This window comes from Maylandia zebra, linkage group LG12 (assembly GCF_041146795.1).
Source record: "Maylandia zebra isolate NMK-2024a linkage group LG12, Mzebra_GT3a, whole genome shotgun sequence".
In the NCBI taxonomy this organism is placed as follows: Eukaryota; Metazoa; Chordata; class Actinopteri; order Cichliformes; family Cichlidae; genus Maylandia; species Maylandia zebra.
The window spans coordinates 18,870,892-18,892,380 of NC_135178.1; the positions used below are offsets into that span (position 1 = coordinate 18,870,892).

General features: G+C 38.8%; 1 protein-coding gene across 3 annotated transcripts in view; it reads left to right on the forward strand.

The window, feature by feature from the left end:
- The window catches only part of edil3a (EGF-like repeats and discoidin I-like domains 3a), a 126,852-nt gene extending 107,359 nt beyond the window's left edge, over positions 1-19,493 (forward strand). For all 3 annotated transcript variants that reach the window (XM_014414032.3, XM_014414033.3, XM_076890805.1), the window contains 2 exons: positions 4,253-4,408; positions 16,534-19,493. In XM_014414032.3, the coding sequence (XP_014269518.1) occupies positions 4,253-4,408; positions 16,534-16,683 (306 nt within the window). In that variant the 3' untranslated portion in view covers positions 16,684-19,493. The remainder of the gene's footprint in view (positions 1-4,252; positions 4,409-16,533) is intronic.
- The last annotated feature ends 1,996 nt before the right edge of the window (positions 19,494-21,489 follow it).

The window sequence follows — 21,489 nt, forward strand, 5'->3', positions numbered from 1 at the left end:
TTGGATGGTGGTCTTTCTTTCTTAAAGGTGAGATTAAAATCAAACAACACACGCCTAAAACAGTGATAACAAATTCAATTTAATGCTAAGTTTCATTAGCAATGAGAGCCATTAACATTACCAATTAACATATGCAGGACTGACTGCCCCAGTGCAATTTTGACTGTTATTATGCCTGTAATACGTGAAACAGATTTTAATTTGTTCTTAATTGCATCACACGTGCATTTTTCTCTGACTGCTGAACTTGACACAATTCAACTTGATTTTTTCTCAGCACTGCCCTGGTCTCCTTACCAGGCCATGTGCTATTTTATCATGCTACCAACTGAGTTGTAGTAATATGACAAGATGTTCACGTTCAGCGTGATCACATGAAGCATACAGTGCATTGTTTAAGTTTTCATGAGTAAGTAAACAAACCTCCTACAGGTATGTGGAAACTTCCTGTAGACAGAAAAGCACTTTTTAATGTTCTTGTTGCATCTTTAAGCTTTAATGATAGCTGCCCTGTTGTGGGGTTCATGGGCCGTAGCACTATCCGCCTCATGACTGTGAGTTGAATTCTGAATTCTGCCCTCTAAATATACAGTATACACAAAGACACAACACCTCCCTTAGGCTGCAAAGATTAAACGAGTCTTCGCTGCATACAGTTAAATCAGCACAGCTGGACGAAGACTGTTAGCAGGTTGCTGTATATGTGCACGTACTGTATTCATAATATAGAAAAGCGGGACATATTCGGCTCCTTATTAAGCTTTCCTCTCGCTGCATTAATCTTCTTTATCCTGCAGTGGCAAAACCATTTCAATACAAACAGGACATTTAAATACCAACTCATAATGAGCGGGAGAGATAAGTGTTTCTCTGACAGAAGTGTACAAACATTTCCACTTTGCACAAAGCCATCAAAGACAAAGTACAAATAAGTAACTGACCCTGTCAGTTACTCCCTATTGCCTCTGCGGCTCATGGTTCTGGTAATACTGAGAGCTTAGATATGAGATGAATCTAATTTTGTAATCTCAGACTCAGAAAGCCAAATCCTAAAATAGATTCTCGTGTTTCACTTCTCTGTAAATTGTACGCCACAAGCATTCAGAGATTGCTACAAAGACTTCACACGCTCCTAGTTTGTCTGGGTTAAAAGCTTGTGGAGGAGAGAACGGGGTTGAGAGCGTGATGGAGGAAAGAACAGAAGGTGGGGGCTGGAGGAGAGGCCGTGCTTTAACAAGCTTATCTCGCTCCCTAATGCAGTTTGGGCCATCAAAGCGTTGAGAGGCAGGGACGCTAGGGGCGGCTGTATTTTTTGACCGCTACCTGTGACAGCAATTACTGGTTCCCCTTTAAGCATGCCTTTGTTTGGTGGCAGACTTGAATGCTCGGGTAGAACAAGATTACCTCAATGTTTTGCAACTGCAGCATAATCAAAGCCTCACAATGCCATGCCCCTCTGAATCAACCGAGCTAGGTCTGCCACCATTTCTTTCTGGACCCTTTATTCAGGAGGTGGCTTGACATTATTTTCATTATAACAGTGTTGGGTGTTTTTTTTAAAGGTATACATCACAGGCAAATATTCCACAACACTTCCACAGCTTCTCTTAGAAACAGCAATGAGAACTGTGGTGCATAAAAAAAACGGAGGTGTTAACAAAATTCATTTAGAAGTGGAATTTAATGAATAGAGCTTTCACGACAATTAGATAATGCATCCATAGCACGCTACTGTATTCGCTAGTTGCATACCTGTGCTTCAGGTATTCAGTGAAATAAATGTCCCACTCCCAAACCTTTGTTCTGCTTTCAGTAGCTTATCATCTCACATATGTTGGCCGAGTTAATCCCTTTAGAGATAGTGTGGCCTTACCTTGGACCTTCGGTGCCATAAAAAACTATTTGCCCCCTTCCTGATTTTTTTGTTCTTTTACATATTTGTTACACTTAAATGTTTCAGATCGTCAAACAAATGTGAATATTGGACAAAGATAACCAGAGTAAATACAAGGTTCAGGTTTTAAGTGATGATTTCATTTGCAAAGGGAAAACATTATTGTTATGGCCCGTCTAGAGTTAGCCAGACCACAACATAAGGGTGATCCATCCTTGTCAGATCTCAAGCAGCCACAACTATTAGTTTAACTTTAGTAATTAAAATTTGTTTGGAGATTAAAACAAATGAAACAAAAAACTGAGAAACAGGGAAGGAGACAAAAACTTCTTCACTGTAATCCAAACCTGTGTTTGCTTATGTAGCATAGCACACAGCACAGTGTCATCATTTAAAGCCTCTGTAATACCCAGTACTAAGATTTGCTGTCATCTCATTTGCATTAACGTTAAGACAAAACTGTCAGGGTTTGGGGTTTAATTGTAATTTTGATTTTGTAAGATCACTTCCCTGCTCTTTCTTTAGAGCTAATTTTCCCCCCTCTGCGTATTCATGTCATTTCTTTCAGTTTTATTTTACCAAACTTTCTTTTTGTCTGTTGTTTGGGGGTTTTTTTTTTCCTTCATTTGCATCTTGCTTACCTGATAGTTTTCTGTGCATTTACAGTCCAGTCCCTTGTTGGTTGTGTCAGCCTTTGTGTGTAATCCTAAACTGCATTCCTCTATTTTGATACTAGTGGTTTTTTATTGTGTTCCTTGCAAATTTAGCTTTCAGTTTACTTGTTTTCTTTGAACTTTGTTGAACAACCTTCCGGAATTTTATTTATTCCTTTGGCTTGTCATTAAGGCTTAGGTTTTGCAAACTACCTGTCAGCCTCCGGTGTCCTGCATTTGTGTGTGTTTGCATGTGTGTGTGTGTGAGAGAGAGAGGGGTTTTTTTTTCTAACTCGTCACAACAGATAATGCAGTCAACTGGAAAGTGTTTTGTGATGTGCCAAGCTGCACTGCAGGGTTCTGCAACGTGTCAAAACCAGGAGACGGAGTGAAACTAAACCATACCTCATGCGCTAGTTTGTTTGCTTATTTGTTTAATCTATGAGGGGGGCATTTTTTTTTTTTTTTATCAGAACAGTGTGACACAGTATAAGTTGGCCTGTGACCAGGCCAATTAGTGTGATGCATGGTTGTCTTGGTGTTGTGTACAGCATATTCAGCAAAAGAAACAATTCTGCATACTTACATTTCTCTCATGCGCTCGCTGCGCCTCTAAATTTTGCAGCTATCTATGGCACAGCAAAATGTCAAGTTGAACCCGGTATTTCATCCTCTATTCATAGCAAATTGGTGCCACGTTGATGTATGTGCTAAGTAGAACAGCTTTACTGTTAAATTTGAGCTATTTTGTGTAAAGGGGGTACCAGCCTAAAGCAGCTTCTTTGATATCACCTACGCAGTGTTGTTATTATGTTAGTTTGCTGTTTATCTAATATAAAATGTCCTCGTTTAAAAATGGAAGATGGAAAAACAAAATTTCCTTTTTATAAAAAAAAAAAAATGTGTGAATTGCATGTTAAATAACAAGAACAATAAACTTTTTTCTGTTGTTCTACAGAGTTTTCAGGTTTTCATTGTGTTAAAGGGGTCTCACATTACACACCCACTGATTCCTGAGAAAAAACAAACTATTTATTTAGTAATACTGCACTTAAACCTTAAAGTTATGCATGGCTTTGCTGAGGACTAGATTAAAAATTACTTTCAATCCCTTTCACTTAATGAATGCAATATTTATTTAACATAATTATCATGGTGGTAAAATCTCGCCCCAAAAAGCTTGATTATCATCTCCTTGGTTCAAAGTGTAGCCTGTATCCTGAAATTCTTCTTAACTTCATTTTTTGTTTCAGACCAACAGTGTTATGTACTTTTGAATATAATAAAGCATAATTGAACATTAAAAAGCCTATAAATGTAACAGTTTGTGTATTTACTGCCTGGAACCCTTGCGCAGTAAATTGTTTGCAACAAATGAGAACCTATTAAAAATTAACCCAAATGGAGCAGTGTGGGTCTCAGAAGCTGCTGCAGCATGCAATTTCTGTTTTGCTGAGGCGAGATTGTGGACTTAGCCTTGTTGTTCAATATTCTGTGAATAATTGAAACTGACTTGACTGGCGCCCGGTGTCTTTATTCAGTAAATCCTCAGATAAAATCGAAAGGAAAAATGCTGACTTAATCCTGAAAACTTAGCATATCTGACACTTTGCTACCTGAGTTTGTTGAGCAATCGAATTTATCATTCTGGTTTTGCCTCTCCTTCTCTCTGCTCCCATCCCTCCTTGGGCTTTGCTCCTCTCAGGTGGACTTGCTTGTGCCAACCAAGGTGACAGGTATCATCACCCAGGGAGCGAAAGACTTCGGCCATGTCCAGTTTGTTGGCTCATATAAAGTCGCTTTCAGTAATGATGGAGAGCAGTGGAATGTATATCAAGATGAGAAGCAGGGCAAGGACAAGGTAAGTTGCTTTTACACTACATATTGATTTGATTGGTTTTTATTTTATTTTATTTGAACGAAGGGTCTCACTCAGCCAAATAAACCTGAAGCAGACAAAAATGTAGCAAATATCAAAAAGATGTGTAAATGTGTTATAAGGTGTTAAATTGTGAAAATGTTCATCTTGGAAGCTGTCTGTTTCTCCTTTCCATTTCCTCTTAGCATCTTCTTATCAGCGTCTCAAACTGAGCTGTCCTGGTCTGTCCTGGTCTGTCCTATTGCCTTTCTCTGGTTTGAGATCAGATAAGACCACCCTGTCAACCTGGCCAGGCCGGTGCTATGCTGAAAATCTTGTTTACGGTCCTTCAGCAGAGTACAAATGTCCATTCCAATCGCCCACAACAACAGAGACAGTGCAGAGCTGCAGCGGGCTCTTTGTTGATATCAGGGAACCTGCAGACACAGGCTAACAGCTAAAGCTGGAGCGTCTTGTCTTTCAGATACTGATTGCAAGACAATCTGTGTTTACTTTTCGATCTTGCTGTGCTATTGAACGATAAGGCCTACCTCTTCATTCTGATTCATCCAATGCTGATGTGTCGAATTCAAGAAGCCAAATACGCTTAGCATGAAACAGCTTTGGGATAATATACTGTATACTTTGTTTATTCTCCAGTCTAACTTAAATCCATTTAGGCTTTGTAGATGATTTCAAAATATTTAACATTTTAAAATAGTTACAATAGTTAAATTAGTTTTCAACTGGAGATGACATTTGTATTAATAAATAACTGACTCATAACTATTAATGAAACAAAGTCCAGCTGTTAAAATTTGTGAATTTGGTTTTGTCAGAACAGCCCTACCTTAGTTCTTATTTTTATGCATATTTATCACACATTTCACATCATCGAACTAATTTTGATATTAGACAAAGATAACTGGAGTAAATGCAAAATGCAGATTTTAAATGATGATTTCATTTATAAAGGAGAAACCACTCTGCCTCTATGCAAGCAAGTAATTGTCCCTCTTTGATAAATCATGAATTAACTGTGATTAACCATGTTTTTGCTTAGCTAAGTTCCATGTCATTAACCACACCCAGGCCTGAAAAAGAAACATATCATGCTATGATCTAAAGAAACAGCTGAGAAATAAATTCACTGACATCTATCAGTCTGCAAATGGTTACAAAGCAATTTCGGAGACTTTGGGACTCCAGCGAACCACAGTGAGAGTCATTATCCAAAAATGGAGAAAAGTTAAAACAGTGGTGAACCTTCCGAGGAGTGGCCGGCCTACCAAAATTACTCCAAGAGCGCATCGATGACTCATCCAGGAGGTCACAAAAGAACCCAGAACAACATCTAAAGAACTGCAAGCTTCACTTGTCTCAGTTAAGGTCAACGTTCATGATTCAACAGTGAGAAAAAGACTGGGCAAAAATGGCATCCATGGGAGAGTTTAAAGAGAAAACCACTGCTGACTTAAAATAACGCAAATGCTCATCTCACATTTACCAAAAACATCTTTGATCTAAAAACATATGGGGAATGATTCTGTGGATTGATGAGACAAAAGCTAAACTTTTTGGAAGCTTTGAGTTTTGTTGCATCTGGTGTAAAACTAACGCAGCATTTTATAAAAAGAACATCATAGTCTGATGGTCTGAGGCTGCTTAATCCAATTGAGATGTTTCTGTATGACATTAAACAGGCCATTCATGCAGGAAAGCCCTCCAGTGTGGTTGAATTAAAACAATTCTGCAAAGAAGAGTGGGCCATAATTCCTCCACAGGGATGGGAAAGACTCATTGCCAGTTATCACAAATGCTTGATTGTAGCTCTTGCTTCCAAGGGTTGACACAGCCAGTTGTTAGGTTCAGTGGCCAACAGCTTTTTTTTTACAACGGGCTAAGGCTAATTTTTTTCCTGTAAATTAATGAACTAATCTTTAAACTGCATTTTGTATTTAGCCACATTGTCTTTGTCTAGTATCTAAATTAGTTTGACGATGCAAAACATCATCACTCATCATCATCACATCTGTTTGAATCATTCTGTTTTAGCTCATTTATTGGTCACCTCCCAAAAAGTCCATCCTCCTCTGATTGGTCAGTGGGCATGAAGAAAGTCAGACACATAGACAGTATAAAAGATGGAGCTGGTTTCCAGATCTGAACAAATGAAGCTAATGCATAACTGCCCTTAAACCTGCAGTTTTTTGTAACGGCCACCAGGAGGCGAGAGCTGTCCTCTGCAGGAGCTGTTGACATTTTGCTAATGGGTTTATAGTCAAAGTCATTTCAGGTTATACTGCATAATTATAAAGCATTAAGTCTATTTATTACATTTTGGTGTCAAAAAGGAAGATTTTTCGAGATGTGATCACTGGATACTGAAATGTGCTTTAGCAAGTCAGTTTGAAAATACCAAAACGGCTTGAAACAGCTTATCTTTTGTGCTGTCTATGGTCAGGCAGCTTTGGTGAAGTGCTTCACCACCTTAACTCAGGTTAGTTTCTGCTAACAGAAAACAAGTCGTTTTAAGTGTAAATCACGGCACATTATGTAAATGATTGTTTTGTCAGCACAGAGCAGAGGTTGAAAAATATGCCAAGCGGCAGGTTTCCAGTAGTCTTAATGTGTTACGCTGTATGTCTCTATTTTATGCTCTGTTTATTGTCTGACAACAGAAACAGAAAACTGGGAATATTTTCAATGGAAAGTCATCTCTATTAGAGTGGCTAGTACATAGCTTTGTGCCATTCTACCATTAAACACATGGTGATTGCCTTGTTATTGCTGCAACATTGCCATCAGAAGTAAAACAGCTCAGAAGCTGTGAGAGCATGAAGACTCTTGTGTTCACCGTTGCAACCAGCAGCAGAACATTTGGTGTGCTTTGTTCATAGCTGAGATATTTTCGAGTAAGAATTAGCAGAAGGTACTCTAGCGAGGAATTGATAGTGGACTGCATGGCATCTGGCTGCATGTGGATTTAGTTGAAGCACTTGTTTGAGAGTGTACCAAAGGAACTAGGTAAGTAGCCATTATGCCATTGTGTTACTTAATGATGAAGAGAAGTACCGTGTTTCCTGGGAGAGAACAGCATGGAATTCTTTACATGAATAAAGAAAGTATAACAGACAAATAAAACCTCACAAGGCATAATTTGAGCACTTTAATATCTGAAGGCAGACTGGAATTTTTGGATTCAGAATCTGTATTCCAGTATATACATCTATAAGTGATTTTTTTAAACCAATAGTACAATAAGACGACACTGAGTTTAACATCCTTTAGTTACTAGTTTTCTGTCATGCTTTGTATCATAGCCCAGCTGTGGGTCATACTCTGTAGTTTGTGCACAGATATTTTCAGGCTTTCTTAGATAAACTGTTTCTGAGCAGTTTGAAGAGGTTACCGGTGCCCGTAGCAGGCATTAAGTTGAGGCAGTGTCCTGTCTTTTTTCTTTTTCTTTTTTGTCAACATATTTTTGAAACACCTTGAGAATTTTATTTTGAATTTGGCACTACTGCTCACTTGCAGCATCAGCAGGTCAAAGATCCCCTCTGTGTAACATTCAATAAAAAAAATTGTGTAACTGTGCTACTGGGTTGAAGATGTTTGTGAAGCATTGAAGAATTATAACTTCCTGCTTCTTTTCAGCAAGATCCATATTTGAAACATTAGCGTCTATCAACACGTTGTCTTTCCAAATCAAAATAATTGGCCAAACCGAGAAGATGAAGAATTTAACTTGTTTTTCCTCTCTGAAACTACACACTATTACAGTACATACACAGCAAAACATAACCTCAAATGAGGAATCACTCCCATCACTGAGCAAAATGGAAACACTGATTTAAACTGCAGTGTGACCCACTGATGGAGGCATGCAACCACGAGGGGAGTTGCAGTCTTAGAAAAGAGCTTCCATTTTTGTTTGTCTCTGATACACGATAGATCAAAGCAGCGCTTCGTTGACACCAACAGCTGCTCTCAGTTTATCCCCTTATCTTTGCTGGGGATCCAGTGAAGTAGCAGATCCCTGGAAATAATTTTCCATTTCTACAGGTCATATTCTTTGCTTGAGGAGTTTGTAACACCCGTGGTGATCTTTGGCTGAGGGCCAGGCATGCTCACCATGATTTATACTCAGACAATTTCAATACCTTGGAATGAATGTTTTCTAAGCGTCATCTGAGTTAGAACGTGAAAGAAGGAAAAATACTGGTTGTATCTCAAGAGAATGATACATTTATTTTTAAGTCTAGTTTCAGCTCCACATTTTTTTGTTCTCTCCTGTGTTGTTATTGCTGTATAATTCAGAGAAGAGCTAAGACTATACCGTCACTCCGAGCATGTGTGCTCTGTATTAGAGGGCGGGCGTGTTTTGCAAGACTTCAGCAAATGTCAATCAGTTTGTCCCTTGCTGGAGCCAAGTGGCTGTTCAGATGTATGATTCTTCAAGGTGTTTTCCCCCTTCAGTCAGCCGAAGCAGCCATTAATGCTAGAGGACACATTTGGCTGTTAGACTCCCGAGGCTCCTCCTGCCACACCACAATGCTTGACTTGGCAGGGATATACTGTGAAAGTTTGTGTGTGTGTATGTCCGTGTGTGTGTTTGCCTATTTCCAACACAGTGGTAGAGGCTTGTAAGTATTCTTCTCAGCTCCCCCCTCCAGCTCCTGTGTGGCAGAGGCTGCAGGCAGTTAGATCTAGATTGAGAGAGGAGACTCTGTCAGAATACAGATGTTGTCAAAGCAGGGCCCAGCGGTGCACGCACAACAGTATCCCTCTACAAAATCTATAGAGTGCCCTGTTTGCCTTTTCTTTGTACACCAATCCCACATACTGCTGTACTGCACTTGTAACTGAGACAAGTAAGAGCAAAGTCCATTGTTTAAACATAATTACACTGAGACACATCCATAATCCTACATATCGGCTAAGCTGGATTCCCTTTCCGCACGTGGGTCACTATGTTACCTTGTCCTGCACCACCGCTCTTGCATTGGTGTCAGTATTGAAACAGTCCGTCGATGGGTTCAATCAAGCACAAAAGTAATTGATTTATGTTTAATAGTGTTTTACTCAGGTGACCTGGGTTAATTAGTCATCAGAGCCTTCAATTCCATTCAGGTCAGAGGGTAACTGAATACTAGATGGGTTTGAATACCGACATACCTAAAATGAACCCATGGTAGTAGTATTTAGTAGCTGCGGTCCACTGTGCACCTCAGGATTACAAAAACACATAACTAGGTAACGTATTGCTGACCCCCTCAAAGACTGGTCTCGGTGTGTGTTTCAGTTTGATGCAGCGTGACTGCCTCTTTCTCACCTCGCATGATGCTTTTGACCTTTCACTGAAGACGTATGTGAGTTTTCCTGGTATTACCGCAGGCGGCTCTGGGCAACAAGGGGTTAGAGAGCAAAGAGATCTGAGCGACCTGATTCCTTGACCTGTGCAGCAGGTTTAAATAATGTAGTATGGGCTGAGTTGCAGCTCTAGAGTCGCATAGGGCCTCACCTCATAATGCTCCTGACTGTCAGGAAAATCAATAGTTAGGAGCAGTTGTGGCTGCTGTGTCACTCCGAATGCACACATAGTGACATGTGCTCTTTGTCATTATGCCTTCATTGCTGCATAATCTCTTTGTTTAGTGTGAAGGTAGAGGCAACTAGCTTCAGCATATTTGACTAAGTTTACTATTCCAAGAAAAGTAATACATGCAAAAACACCACCTGATTCAGAGTCTCCTTTTCTTCAGAATTATCAACATAGCTTTGTGAATTTTGCAGCAGTTCAAATAAACTTACAGTTTAGAATAAAACACTGCCACATTGTTAAGTGTTTCAGTTATCCGTGGCACAATTATTAACACTTGGCTTCACCTGTCAGTTGCCAACTCCTTTATTGTCACTGTCACTTCTGCAAGTCACGCATGGCAGGTTGGGCTTGTTTATACTCAGCTACGCATAGTTTGTTTTCTTCTTCTTCCCTTAGAAAACAAATAAAAACTGTCATTTGTCTTCTGCTTAATAGATTCTAATTCCAGTTACAGTAATAACAGGTTCTGCCACTGTTCTAACTCAAGTACAAAGCATATCGATCAATCTGTCCATCCATCCATCCATCCAGCCATCCAAATATCCATTTTCTTAACCATTTATTAAATTCAGGGTCATTGCACGCCTGCAGTCCATCTTAGCTGTCACTGGACAAAAGCAAGAACAAAGGCAGTAATAATAAGTAATTACAGATTGTATATTTAGTAATCTTTTATTAATAACAAAACTCCAAAGATGCTTGAAACTGCCTTAATTTTTTTAAACAATGCCTTTCCCTGTTTTGCTGTGGAATCATATCCATCCATCCATCCATTTTCCTCTGTTCATCCGGGTCAGGTCGTAGAAGCAGGAGCCCAAGCAGAAAAGTCCAGACCTCCCTCTCGCTGGCCAACTCCTCCAGCTTGGCCCAGGGAACACCAAGGTGTCCCCTTGGAGAGATATAATATAATATATATATATATATATATGTGTGTGTGTATGTATGTATAATATAATATAATCTCTCCAGCGTGTCCTGGGTCTGCCCCGGGGACATGTCCAGAACAACTTACCTTACCTCACCTCATCTCACCTCACCCAGGAGGGAGCCCAAGGGGCCCTAACCACTTCAACTGGCCCTTTTCAATGTGGAGGAGTCGAAGCTCTGCTCCGAACTCCTCACCTTATCTCTAAGGGAGAGGCCAGCCACCATTCGGAAAAAGCTCTTTTCTGCCATTAGCATCTGCGATGTCGTTCCTTCGGTCAGTACCCAAAGCTCGTGACCATAGGCGAGGGTAGGGATGTAGATTGACCAGTAAATCAAGAGCTTCGCTTTTACAATCAGCTTTCTCCTCACCACGACAGACCAGTACAGTGTGTGCATCACTGTAGCCATAGGATTGTTATTTGATCTCCCGCTCCCTTCTCCCCTCACTCTAGAATATGATCCCGAGGTACTTAAACTCCATTTGGGACAGGAACTCGTCTATGAACTGGAGTGGGCACTAAACCCTTTTCCACCTGAGAACCATGGCCTCACACTTGGAGGTGCTGATTCTCATTCTCATGTGAATGAGGTGGCGAGGCCACCGCCTGATGACGCTTGGCTATGCCTAGAAAGTCTGTCCATAAAAATTATGAACAGAATGGGTAACAAAGAGTCCAACATACTGTCGGCTGTGCGGACCAAGCGCTTGCAACAGTTGTATAAGGATCAAATATCTAGTCGGTACCTCTCAGCCTTACGCACTAGCTCAGGCTGTTTCCCCACCAGAGAGGTGAGGTTCAGTGCCCCAGTTGCTAGTCTCGGGACCCGGGGAGTTGTCCTCCAGGGTGTCCACCCCCAGGTGGTGGACCTACAGGAGGGTGGGCCTGTCTCCCTTCCTCGGGCTGTGCCCGGCCAGGCCCCGTGAACTAAGGTCTGGCCACCAAGAGCTCACCTCCGGGCACCCTCCCTGGGCCTGGAAGTAAAATTGCAAGTTTTGTACATTTTTATGCAAAATTTTCTATGTTAGACAAACTGATCAGCATAGGAAAAAAAAAATCATAAAACCTGTTAAATAACTGGAATTTGGAAATCTGAATCTTTATGTGTGTTTACAGTATGCAAACCTAATGATAACATGCTGTTTATACATTTTTCAGAGACTTCCTTTTCTTGCTCTTGAGAAATGATCCAGCTTTCCTTTAGTTTGCATCAGTCTTTTACATCAGTTTTAGATGTGTTTAACTATGCCAAGTGATTCAAAATTGCATCTTTATGTCTTTCCCGTCTCTGAATGACTTGAAACACTGGAGGGTGTTTGCCATTATCCTGTTGATGTGGAGGAAATCTTCAACACCTTCCCATCCCCCATCTTTTTTTTGTTTTCCTCCACACATTATTTGTCCTTTTATTGTGATTCTTCACATACCCTGTTCCAAAGAGTAGATTTATATACATTGTGTGCGACCTGGCATGTCCCTGGATAGTCTGGCAGACATCTCTGTCATATTTCGATCAGCTGCTGGCTTTATGGCCTCCCTCTTCTGCCTTTTATAACGTGCTACCTAAAGTCACAGTGAGACTCCTGCATGTGACACATTTCTCAGGTTGAAATAATGTTGTCAAATACTAAAAAAGTTGAAAGAAATGCCCACAGAATTGTTTAGAAATGTTGTTCTTGAAGAATCAGCACTGTTGATCAATTAATACTCGTTTTGTGAAACGCATTTATTGTACTACAGTATGAACAATAATTGCCAAATACCACAGAAAATGTAACATTAAACCTCCTGAAATAAATGGGACACTTCTATGCAAGAGCACGTACCAAATTACGCCAGTCAAATTCATTCCTAAGTAATAAGGTTGGTCCGTCTGATGTCTTGATGCTTGTGTTGACTGTGGACTGTACAGTCACTAACAAAGACCAGAATGTGAAGTATTTCTTCATAAATGTATCTGGTACCAAAATACAACCCTAAGCTGTTGCATACTCTCTTTTCTGACAGTATATTTTTGTTTCTCCTAACTGAAAGGCAACGACCGAGAGGCAAGATGGGAACAGAGTTCAGGAAAAGTTCATTCCAAATGCTCTATAAAATTCACATATGTTTAATCTTGTGTAGTCTTCTTGTTGAAAACCAGAGGAATCATAAAAAATGTGTTATTGTACAACTTTTGGATCGTTATCATCCTGAAAAAGCAAAATAAGTGATTAAATTCGGATGCAGATGGAAAATGACTTATGTGATTGACTCATTAGACAGAAACTGTGTAAATCTGTTACACATTGAAGCACGGAACAATAGACAAAAGGAAACCTAAAATATAATGCTTTTTTTTTTTTTTAAGCACTCAAAAACAGCAGAACAAAGAGACGGAAAAGACTAGGAAACTGACAGAGAGCAGGATTCCATGTGATGTTGTTTGCACCAGATACAAACCTTGTCTGACTACAGTCTAAGCTCTGTGCTACAATATAGATGAGAAAGAGAGGGGAAGAGAATGGGTTTCACTGAAGGAGGAAAATGATAAAAAAGAATGTAGAATGAAAAGGTGACCCAAAAATAAGGAAAGTAATGAAAGAGTACACCTGTCACCTTCAGCTTATGTTCCCATTAAGAGTAACTCACGCAGGAGCCAGAAAATGAAAACCATAGGGGCAGACATGCTAACTAAAGAATTAGTCAGAGACGAGTTAATCGAAACGCACCTGGTTAGAAGAGAAATAAGAGGTTTGATTGTCACGCCATTGTGCATTGATTGCAGACCATAATGTCTTATATGTCCATCTGTAAATAGATACCAAGTGAGTCATGAGAGTATCTGATATTTTAAGCCATGATTTATACAATAGCTTTCTCTGTAATTTGAGCAGTATAGTATCTTTCATGCAATATTGCATGAATATCGTTCATGCAATATTGTATTGCATGAACTTTGAATGCAAAGCTCCTCTAGCAGCGTCCGAGAAATAAACTGAGGTGATGAAAATAAGAAAATAAGAATAGCATACCTCGTTAAACATTGTTAGTGCAGATGCTATATAATTATGTATAATTAATAGTAGCCTAAACCTTTTGTTGCATTTTCTTTGACAGTAACTACTTCTAAAAAATGCTGTAGATGGATAAACTCAGTATTTATTGAAATGTAAGAAAAGAACAATAAATAAATTTCAGCTTTTCAATTTTTCACATTTAGTTCTGTCCTCTTTTTCTTGCCTTTGTTTGTCATGATTATCAAATGAATTTTTTGAGTTGTGCTATTTGGAAAATAAAAAGATTCAGAGTTTTTACATTGTACAGTTACCATTGCAATTTTCTTTGATCTGACAATACTTACCTCATTTTCTTTATTTCATTTTCACTCTCACGTATTTCCTGCCCATTTGATCAGATCCCCCTGCCCTCGTTAGTATCAACCATATCCAGTAACCCTCTTCTCCTGTGTTCCTTTTCCCCTGTGGCAGCTAAACTCAGTGTTTTTGTGTCTCACATTCCAGCTGTTTCTCCTCACATTCTCCTTGTAGTCATTAGATTGTACTGTTGTGTTATTGATACTGCTGTTGTGTAGCACTTTTTTTGGGTGGGATACAGCCAGATTTATTTGGACTGTGTAGCAAACTTTGTTGCAAGTAAAGACCTTCTTATTCAAGCTGTCTGAGAGTGACTCATGCATTTGAGTCGCATCTGTTGGGATCCTCGTTACGGTTCCCAGTTGACTTGACAATCTTAGACTTTATACATAATGGTTTCGAAGCGACAGTTCCCCCATGTCTAATATGACAATGATTCGCATTCGTTCTCTGTGTTGAATGCGTAATTTATATTGTGTACTTTGATTGCACAGTTATTTTCTCATGTTGCCACTATACCAGTGAACAAGAAAGCACTTTGCCTCGTGTTTTTCTATGCATAATTTGTCCTATTCAAAGTTATACTGGCTTGCCTAAAACAATCGGCTTTTCATCCTTTTCATTTAAGATTATTTTACCCGATTGACTAGAAAACAATTCTGCGCTTATGTTTGATGAGGACATTTGGATGTGCAGAGGACATTTATACAAAACCGAAGCTGGTGCTTAATACTTAAATCTTCAAATCTCCTCTCTGGCCTGGTGTTTTAGAAAACACTGTACAGTCTGTGAATATTTGGTTGAGTCACACAGTCTGAACTGTTTTTTTTTCTCCAAAATTCTTAATGCCACTATGAATATTTGAAAGGGGATTAGATGAGTATTTACTCAAAAGATGTGAAGCCCCATTTCTAGCACCTGCTTGGATTTAGCCCACTGATTTTTTCATTCCACACAACACCGAATCCCATTTCATCCCAATTACGCAGGCATAATCATATCTGTTTAATTGAAATGATCATATTCGTCAATGAAGCACTCCCTGTAGATGCATTTCTCCTTAATATACTTCATTGTACAGTCTATTAAACACACACCAAAGCTTGTAATAATTAACAACAGAGCATGCATACCAGTGTGACAATTATAGTTGTTTGTAATAGCTGGTCAGTCACTGACCTGTTTATTTATGGTTCACCTTAAAGTTCTTAATTTTCATTGAATCTCTATGAAATTATATTTTCCCAAAACTAGGGTGATATGGTCTGCAAAAAAAAATCATCTCTCAACAAAAAAATGTGAATTAGACAAAAAGAGACATGCAGATCTACTGATGTATCAACAACTGTAACCAAAACTTTGCGTTTCTATCAATGTTAACAAAATCCCCAGCACCACTGGCTGCAGAAACTATGTTCTCTTTGGAATTTTAGATTCAATGAAATGTGTATTTTTTTAAAGACCACTTTAAAAAAAATTACAAGAAGAAACGAGGGGTAGTTCGAGACTTTTGCACACTGTCGTATGAATGATGGTGACTATATGAGGAGTAGGCGTGTTCATTAATATCTATCAGAATGCATGTTATTCTCTAGCACAACATGTAATGACTTTTATGGAGCCAATATTGAAGAAAACTGCAGGGCTTTTTTTAAAATAACATTATGCCAAAGCCAAAGTGAAGAATTCAAGACTGTGTGGCAAAACTGAAGGAAAACAGCACCAACAAGCCTGAGGTGCAGGCTACTTAACAACATTCAGTAAGGAGGAGAAACAGCAGCTGATGTTTTTGACTAATTATGAAGGTGGCACTTCCAGCTGTGCCACTCTAACAATGCGCAATCTTCCCCAGGGGGGAAACTGTTGATATGTTCGCATAGTGCATAAAAGAAACCACGAATAGGACTGAGTTGTGGGAATGTTCTCTTTCTGGTCATGTTTAGATTGAAATTCTTATTGGCTGCACTTCATTCATTACCAGTTCAAGCATGAGGTCTTCAAGGTAACAGTCTGTAGAAATCAAATGAGAAATGCACCAAGAACGTTTTGCAACCCCCTACCGAAAATACTTTTGGTTGTATGTGTGCGTGATTTCTCTCTTTGTCTTCACACATGACGCACGTTGAAGCATGTGGCTAGAATATTGGACATGAATATTGCATTTCAATTCTTTCCATGGGGATTTGTTTTTGCATCGAGTCAACTAACCATTAACAGCCATTCATGTTGTCATTTTTCCAGGTATTCCAAGGGAACTTTGACAACGACACACACAGAAAGAACGTGATAGACCCGCCTATCTACGCTCGGTTCATTCGGATCCTTCCCTGGTCGTGGTACGGCAGGATCACTTTGCGTGTAGAAATACTCGGATGCACAGAGGAAGAGTAAACCCTTTCCTTCATCTTTCTGCCCATCGCCCCTTGTCCCTTGGCATACTGGAGTGTCTCACAAAGTACTTCAGAAATAAACTGTGCAACCTGTAAAAAGAAATTGATTTCCAATGGATTTTTCAAGAGTATGCGTTGGTTGTGATGGGTTGCTGTTTGTTCTTTTGTACAATGATTTAAAACCTGCCCCTGCCCCTGTTTGTCCTTTTGTTTTTCCTATTTAAAGCGTGATCTTTGTCTTTTTATTCCTCTCAAGATTTGCCATCCTGTTTGGAATGAACTTCTATAATATATATATGGGAGGGGTGGGTTTGGGGGTGGTGTCAGAAAGGGAGTCTCCCTGTGGTTTTAACTTGTTGCCATAGAAGCTATTGTACAGTGTCACTTTTTAACAAATGTGTGAAATCTGTCTGTTGTGCTTCATTGGACATGATTAACCAGCTTCATGCCATGACTAAACTGTCTAAATGATCATGTAGATGACATGTTATCTCATCATCAAATGTGTTTTTACTTTGAATACAGCACCTCCTCAAGCCATGCCTTTTCCCTAATGGACACTGGCATTACATCATCAATCAAAACACTGCTAAAGCTCTTGTATTATATGTAAAAGACTAAGAAATTGCATGGTGCGTGAACTATAAATATATATTATGAGAAATCATTTAAAACCTCCAGCCCTGAAAGCAAATGGATTTGATTTAGAGACCTATTTTTATGTGCATTTTTAAATAGTTCTGAAACATTACAACACACTGCAAAAGCTTAATAAAGATGACTGATATGTGAGACAAAAAGCAAGCGCTGCAGTTTAAAGTGGTTCTGCAGCACTGACACTGAGGCTTATAAGGTTGTATGTAGTTGAAATGTTAGCTCACATTTTTTTTAACATTCGATTATTGCTAGATGTAAGATTATTTGCTATTATTGTTTGTTTGCCATTTTGCATTTATTTTATTTTGTTTGGTTTTTCAATCTCAGCTGTTAGATTCACAACATGTTTTTAATGTCCTCGTGTTGTCTTGGAGATCTAAGTCAAATCAATTAAAAAAGCTCAGGATAGATGTTATCCATATTAACCCACAGCGCATATTTTTGGCCTCCTAGTTGAAGATTTCTGTGTTATTATTTAAAGAAAATACCACATGAGTGAAAGCAATTATTGAAAACATCCATATATGCATAACTCAAACGCTGAAAGCAGTTTCTTAATATCCTTAATTTCTTTGGCTTGATAAGTGAAAACCTTTAATTAATTTCCTCATTTTCAAAAGACAGGAAAATTGCTCATATTACTATCGTCATCTCAGACCTACAATGACCAGAGTGACAGAACAGAGCTGTAAATTAATTATGGAAATGGAATAATAAGCTTTTATTAAAATACTGGATTAAAGTATAGGAATAAAATATTAAAATGCTTATATGTGTTTCCACTGTTGCTCTCTGCATTTTCAAATGGTTGCAGGTTGCTAAACATATTTAAAGACTTGCAGTTTTTACTGTATGGCTTCTCTTGTTGGCTACATCTGCAGTAAATGAACAGCAATGTTTAGCCAGTTAAATAAATGGAAGCAAACAAACCCTGAGGTATTGCAGTAGTGTCAGAGCTTGTGGGCCTGTATCGGACCTGGATTGCTCAAGGGTTTTCCACTCTTGGCTAGTTTTTCCAAAGCTCTCTAGTGCAACAATAAAATCCAAAAGGAGCCACTTCCGCTTTGATACTCCATGTTTCACTTCAGCCTTGTCAGCTTTCAGGCCCATAACAAACCCTTCATTTTATATTTTCAGAATCTAGTTCTGAAAAAGAAAGTGAGAAATTTACAGGAATTCTGTACTGAAATAACTGCATCAGCCTTTAACAGATATTTTGATGGCATGAATGAATAAAAATAAAAATCCTCTAACATTATTTTTTAACTTAATTCTGCAATGTGAAATGATGAAAAGTACAGAAAGACATCATGAATGCTTCTAGACAAAAGGTAAAAAGTCTGAAATGAAAAAAACAAAACCTAACAATGAAGTTACCTAACAACCAAGCATAGGCAGTAGTGTAGGTTTGGTAAATGGCAGTGTGATATGATACAGTATGCTATAATGGACCGGATGTGTGTTAAGATGTTATTTAAGTGTTATGTATTTGTGTAAGTAACATCGAAAGTCTGCTGTAGATTACCTATGTGTTTCTTTTTCTTTGTCTTTGGAGTGAACTGGTGACTCCATTGACACTTCATAGGTTCATGATCACAGGACACACATAAGTATACGAGTATCTCTTGTATATTTTACATATTCTCTGTGATTCTTTATCGACAAGTATCAAGTATTTCCAAGATCTGCTCCAGTTTGTCTTTGTAGTTAATTTGTCGTGAGCATTTATGACAAAGCAGGTGTGCTGCAAAGCTTTGTGGAATTTTGCATGACGATTTGAAGCGTACAGTACAACAAGGATGTCCACAGGCACATTGTGTTCTTGCATATCATAAAGATCTAATAGCCTTTACTTTGTATTCACCATCAGTTGTCTTGTGCATTGTAAAACTGAAGCATCTCACGGGTCCAAATGGGGAAAAAAATAGAAACTCATCATGTCTTTGTATTTCAGTGTCAACTGTTCACATATTATTTCTTACTTCCTCAATCTCACTGTCACCCACTATCTAGAAAATGTACCCATCATAATAATAGTTAGGTTCAAGCCTGCAGAGGAGAATCTAAAACTCTGTACAGTGGAAAAAAAAAGACATTGCTTCAAAACAAAAAGTTCTTTCAGTTTGACAAATAAAAACATATCTGTGAAAATGATACGTTTGCTTTGTGTTTTTTGAAATCTTTGATGCCATTGATATTACTTTAGTAGGAAACATAATAGCTTCAAAAAAGAGTTTCCCACCTTTCTAAAGGCTGGGAACGCAGCATCCACACAGTGGAGCACACAAGTATTTCAAAGAGAGAAAGTTATCTTTGCTTTTTATGTTTTCTTTTTCATTTTAGCATCATGAGTCTTTTGCTGTTTCACTGTTGTTACAAAATTAGTTCAATTTCAAACTTCTTTCAATAGCCACAGTGCAACAGCCTTTTTTCCCAGGATGTGTGCTATTTCACAAAGACACACACATACAATGAGTTATACAGTGAGTACCCCTTATGTCAAGGATAAGACTAAATACCTATGTGGAAAATAAAGATTTGTTAGTGTAATTGTCAGCTGTGAATGGACTGGTTTATGATTTGTGACAAACAATTAAGTCTCAAGGTTCAACAAACTGCATACATACAATCCCATTAAATAAAAACCCAATCACTAACTGAGTGTACAATATATATCCAGGCTTTTTGATGCCATTTTAGCTAAAAACAATGAAATATTATTATTATATTATATCATTAGTTATAATTTAATGTTTTTGGAAATGCTTTTTTGCTTTCAGTAATACATTCATGTTTGGTCACTATGTAGCCAGTATTCCTGTATTAGTATTAATAGCAACCTCTTGCATAGTCTGCAAATAGGGAAACAATTCAAATGCTTACCAGCACAAACATTACGAATTCTTAGGATATTTAAACAAGGCATATTCCAGGCAACTACGTTTCCATTTCATTGAAATCCAAGAAAAAAAGTTAGACCAGTCGATTTGTCAGAAAACTCTAAGAAAACACTGACATTGAGCAAAAAAAAACTCTACATGGATACCAATTAACTGGTAGTATCTAATATTATGGTACAAAACAATTATTAGTAACAAAAAAAATAAATTGCAGTAACAAGTTACAATGGGTATGACATGAAGCTGCTGAGCTAGCTGTTTCCATCCTCAGTGTTCAGTTTACAGTAATGGATTGGATTTATATAGCGCTTTTCAAGGCAACCAAAGCGCTTTTCAATGCCACTATTCATTCATTCTCACATTCACACACTGGTGGAGGCAGCTACAGTTGTAGCCACTGCTGCCCTGGGGCAGACTGACAGAAGCGAGGCTGCCATATTGCGCCATCAGCCCCTCTGGCCATCACCAGTAGGCAGTAAGGTAAAGTGTCTTGCCCAAGGACACAACGACCAGGACAGAGAGCCCAGGAATCGAACCGGCGACCTTCCGGTTACAGATACGCTTCCCAACCCCTGAGCCACGGTCGCCCCAGTACAATCATTGCACCTATTCGTCCAATTTTTGGCATTACTGCCTTTGCTGTTTTCGTTGTACCAGCAGCTACAGTTTTGGAGGAATGTTTCAGAGTTGACACCAGCTGACAGTAGCAGTACAAACTTTGATCACTCCCACTCAGCATGCAGCAGCAACAAATGCAGCACCACAATCACAGAGCTACCCGAGCGGCATAAGACCAGCACATCCATGAGTAACATGGTAATCATTAGTGAAGACCTTGTGCTGCTATATGGCCATAAAAATCATCGACAGACATCAGTATTAAAAGCATCATCCTTTTTTCTTTGCCAAGGTTGATGACTTTGACTGGATTTTTCATACCTTATAGAATTTTACAGTTTAAAAATACTTGTTGTAATTTGTGATGCCTCCATTTAAACCAAAGAATAATTATGTTTCTGCTCCCATTTCTTGTCCTCTGTTGCCTTGCTGTTTCCTGAAAGAAACATGTGCATTGGACCTACTCATGCTATTTGTTATATTACGACTAAGCAGCAAGTTGCACCTGTGACGTTAGTAGAATAGTGGCACCCTCATCAGTTCTGCTCGTTTCCAACCCCCCACTAATTTGCACTGCTCTTTGCAGACTGCATTGTTCATTGCTGATATGAGCTGACTGCCTTGGTGTTCCT